The following is a 4,727-nucleotide window of genomic DNA, read 5'->3' as shown; positions in this document are numbered from 1 at the left end:
GAAAACTAATCGTCCTCAACAGAGACCATGTGCTTTAATGAATCTAAAGGCTCGTCTACAATGGCCGTAGCAGTAAGGTTGTAAGGTTGTAACAGGTTGTAAGGCATGATCGTAGGATATACTTCCGGTGAAGTAGGTCGTAAGTGAGGTTGTAAGTAAGAGAGTTTATTTCAGACTCGTCTACAATGGCCGTAGCAGTAGAGCTGTAAGACCATAAAACGCAGCTGTAAGAATCTATTAAATATAAATTAGGTTGTAAGCATCTAAGTAAGGTCGTATGGCGAAATGAAAATTTTTCATTTCTTGCGTTCTACGTTCTACGTCGGACCAATCAACAAAGCAGTATGCTAGTTGGAAACGTCCCATTCGCTCTCGTTGCGGTTTCTCTCAGCCAATTAAATTCATTTGATGGATATTGGCGGGAAATATTCAACGCGGCCAGCGATATGTGTGCTCAGCGCCACGTCTGAGACCGAGAGCAACTTGAGAGCCGGGCGGTGGGGAGGAAACGTGTACGAACACGTATGAAGAGAAAGCACGTTGCACGTATTCAGATTCGAGTTGTTCAGAGTGGTTCGGAGCTCACACGTATGTACGTATATGTACGTGTATGGTGTCTCTTTGTGTGCTTATTCCCACCGCCCGGCTCTGGAGTAGCTCTCGGTCCCCGATCTGGCGATATTGTGTGTGTGTGTTGCTGCGATCTTCCTAAATTTATAATGTCGGGAGAAGAATTTGACGATGATGAATTTGAAGATGAGCTAGAGCTGGATGATAAAGAGCTCATTATGTGTGTCAGAGCCAACCCTTATCTGTATAACAAGTCAGACAAAAGGTATAGCGATAATGAGTTGAAAAATCTGGCTTGGGATCAAATTGGCAACAGTTTGACCAAGAAAAAAACAGGTAAGTATTTGAATAAAAATGTTTGCAAAATGACAATCAATTATTCATAATAAATGAGATTATGTATGCATAGGTGCTGAGGCTGAGCACAGATTCTTCCAATTGTGGCAGCGATTTTGGCGAGAGAGAAGGAAGGTAATTCAGTCGGAACCTCGATCAGGTGCTGGAGCTAGCCAACCAACATACACACCTCAATGGAACCTCTATAAGGAATTGATGTTTCTGACAGATGTAATAAAACATCGAAAGTGAGTAATTATTTTTTTGTGTTAATTTACATTGTTGCTTATTTCCACTAATCTTTTGTCACTTATTTAGAACTACCTCACACTATAGGAAGAAACAGTCAACCTCTCAAAAAACACAAGTTAACTTGCCTACAACAAATATTATTCTGCCTTTAACTGGCTCCAGTGGCTCCACATCAAATTCATCTTCCATATCGAACTTGTGGAACCAAGAATTAAGTGTTGCTGCGTCTGGTAACTGTCGTTTTCTTTATTTTTAAATCTTAAATTTTAATGTAAGAGATTCTAGTTTAAAAATTCTGACTTGAATTTTGACTACATTTACACAGCGGCTAATAATCCGGTTTAATAATTACAGTATACTAACTGATCAAGAAATTTTCTTCTTTTTATTATAATGATTACTTAAATATAAGCCTACTTTATACTCTAAACATATGAATCAATCTCTTGATATATATACGTTACATATGTTATATCAAGAAATTGATTTAAATGTTTTGAGTATAAGATGGGCTTATATTGAAATGATCATTATGATAAAAAGAAAAAAAATTTTGGATTAGATAATAATATATGGTAGTTATTAAACCTGATTATTAGCTGCTGTGAAAGTGTAGTCAATAGGTGCATCCAGGAGCACGAGTTGCTAAGTAGCGATAGGATGTAATTGGTTTTTACCTGTGGACCAATCATATTTAATTGCTACTTAGCAGCTCGGTAAATGGTCGTGCTCCTGGATACACCCATTGAATTGACTGGATAAAAAATTTTGGTTTTTTTTTATATAAGCTGTGTTCCGATATTCACTGTCAGTGCTGAAAATCTATAATTTACGTTACGTATAGATTTTCGGTACTGGCAGTAAATATCGGAACACAGCCATAATCTTATTTGGTATTTCTAGGTATCTCAGATGAGGCCGGTGAAAATTCGAGTAAGTCTGAGCCCTTACTACCACAGCAATCTTCTCAGCAATCATCTTTGTCAAATTCCTCACTTGCGTCTGACAATATTATTGAAATGTCTCCTGTAGAACAAATGCAAAAAAGTCTGAGTAAGTATGAAAAGCGTGTTCCAAAGTCTGATTACTGTACCAAACGGAAAAAACGAGATGGCGATAATTTTAATCAGTCAATGTTTGAACAATACAAAACCTTAAATGTTTTGGCAGAAAAAGTTGATAATGCACTCTCAAAACGTGCTCCACCTTCATGTATACCTGATGGTACAGAATCTTCACTCCGTCCTGATGTGAAAGCTATGCTAACTTCTACTGTTGCTTTTGCTGTACAACAAATTCCTGAATTTAAACAATTGGATTTTCTTATTGCCATTATGCAATTAGTAAAGCAATATACTGAAGGTGATGAAAAAACGTAATGAGAGTAATGAGTTGAAAGTATATAATACGTCTATGGTTAAAACAAAGTCTTATTCTACAGGAGATATTTTTATTAAAAGTCAGAAATTATTACTACTAAGCCAAATTAATTGTTGCGTATTATCCAAGGTCTTATATTATATAAGTATTGTTATATATATGGAGGGGTAAAAGTCGTGGGACGTGGTGTAAGTCAAAGTTCTTTGCAACTTGAAGCATATTTTGATGTCACATTAACATACAAAGAGTTACATGACTTAATTCTTCTAAATTCATTTTTGAGTATTCAAATGTTTTTAAATATTGACTCGTGTGCATAGATGCAATTTATATATTGTATAGATTGCATTTATACACACGAGTCAATATTTAAAAACTTTTACTTACGCCACTATGGTTTTTACCCCTCCATATGTAACTATTAAGAATTAATAGAAGCGTTTTATTTTAAATATTAAAAGTCACTCTAAATTATAGAGTTTTATTTCAAGTATTATAGTTACTGTACATTATGGAAAACGGTTTATTTTAATACATATTATCTTACTTTATATTCCTTCTACTTCATAATTATGAAATATTTTTATTGATAGACGTATAAGCCAAGATATTACAATTTTTCTTTTCTAAACTGTAATACTAGTTTTTTATGTACTTTAGTACAATTGTGATCAACTTTAACCAAAGTTTAAAGTATAGATATGTTGAAACAATTTATGTATTAAATGTATGTAAAATATATATTCTCAATAAATTAAAAAATCTGTTTCAAATAAAAATATTTTATTTTTGCCTATTTCCTATATATGGGTAGAAACTTATACACACTTATACACACATGACACACTTCTGGTATGATTTTGTATACTGTTGATCTTCCTACACGATACTCCAAATGCTTCGTTACCACACTATCGCCTTGGGCAAGATACCTACAAAAGGAAAAAACTTAAAAAATGTGAATTAAGACCAGATAGCACTATCATCAATTGTAGTTACTTACGTCAAGGTTACGGCTAATCTTGTATCTGGTGACAAAGGTTTTCGGATGCTGCGTTTTGTAAGATATAGTGTTACTAGCTCTAATAAAGTTCTGTATTGTTCCGGGTAAAGCCGTGTGTATGTGAAAAATTCTTCGTGATCAGTTGATCTCATTTCCCGAAATAGGTTATTCAGGAAACCCTGTTGTCGTTTCCTTCTATTGACAGGTCTCACCCACCAACGCCTGGTTTTCCTCTGATTATTTGCAAGTTGTAGCATTATATTTTGATGCCATATTAACAGAAAAAGAGTCACATAACTTATTTCTTCTAAATCCATTTTTGATGGATTGGACTACAACGCACCCAACCAGTACATCTATTTACAGCGATGTTCTTCAGGATGTTATCTACAGAATACACCAGAACGCGACCGGACGCGAAATCGTCCTGGCTAGTCAAAATGAAGGGTTGGGTCTCTCTTTCAAATATGCGTCTCCAGGAATTGCCTCAGCTTCGCGTTCGTCCGCTCGTCCTTCGGATCCGCCACACTCGCCTTGGGAAAGGGATCGCACTGGATGAGAGACACGATGAGAGTCTACTTCTTCTTCTTCTTCTTTCAAGTTGCTGGCACCGGGCAGTATTTGGCCCATAAAGCCATAAACAGGTTTAATTTTGAAACTATAGGTGTGTATTTATAATTGTGTCGATTGGGCTGCGAACTTCTCGGAATGGGACCGTCCGGCCAACACGACTTCAATAAAGACCGGGACCCGAGGGAATTTGCGCGCGATTCCACTACTCCAGTGAGGGTGTCGGCGAGGCCATCTTCAATCAACCGGCATCCTAGCACGGCTGTCGCTGGCGATTGTCCGCGCCGTCGGCGAGGCTTCGGGATCCTACAGGAAACAAAAAAAAAGACTTCGGAATCCGAACCGGATGGGAACTTCGAGATTACGTACCTCTCGAAGCAAAGGCTCGAGGCGTCTCCGTTTCGCAGTTCGCCTTTGCAGGTTAGGTTAGGTTTTCGCATGCTTGTAGCTCGAGGGAACGGTGCCGGCACGTGCCGGGCTTCCCGACGATCTGCGTCTCGTTCCCGGAAGACGCGATCCCGACAACAGACGGCTATCGATCGTCCTGGCGTGCGAATCCGCGCGACACACGTGCACACAATATACACACCCGCTACGCTGTTCTTGCAACAGACAT

At 37.8% G+C, this 4,727-nt stretch overlaps 1 protein-coding gene and 1 long non-coding RNA gene across 2 annotated transcripts; one reads left to right on the top strand and one right to left on the bottom strand.

The window, feature by feature from the left end:
• Positions 1 to 45: 45 nt before the first annotated feature.
• Positions 46 to 1,525, top strand: LOC112453550. Its single transcript, XM_025014344.1, has 4 exons — positions 46 to 85; positions 175 to 906; positions 980 to 1,154; positions 1,225 to 1,525. The coding sequence occupies exons 2-4, from the start codon at positions 525 to 527 to the stop codon at positions 1,412 to 1,414; spliced, it is 747 nt and encodes a 248-aa protein (XP_024870112.1). The 5' UTR covers positions 46 to 85; positions 175 to 524; the 3' UTR covers positions 1,415 to 1,525.
• A 1,478-nt stretch (positions 1,526 to 3,003) lies between these two features.
• Positions 3,004 to 4,721, bottom strand: LOC112453549. Its single transcript, XR_003040636.1, has 3 exons — positions 4,481 to 4,721; positions 3,542 to 4,417; positions 3,004 to 3,470 (listed from the first exon to the last, which is right to left on the bottom strand). It is a non-coding gene; the product is annotated as an uncharacterized LOC112453549 (long non-coding RNA).
• Positions 4,722 to 4,727: the final 6 nt, after the last annotated feature.

Source organism: Temnothorax curvispinosus, unplaced genomic scaffold (assembly GCF_003070985.1).
Source record: "Temnothorax curvispinosus isolate PA1 unplaced genomic scaffold, ASM307098v1 QBEX01004508.1, whole genome shotgun sequence".
Lineage (NCBI taxonomy): Eukaryota > Metazoa > Arthropoda > Insecta > Hymenoptera > Formicidae > Temnothorax > Temnothorax curvispinosus.
Note: the sequence above shows the minus strand (reverse complement) of the source record. Positions and strands in the feature narration are given on the sequence as shown.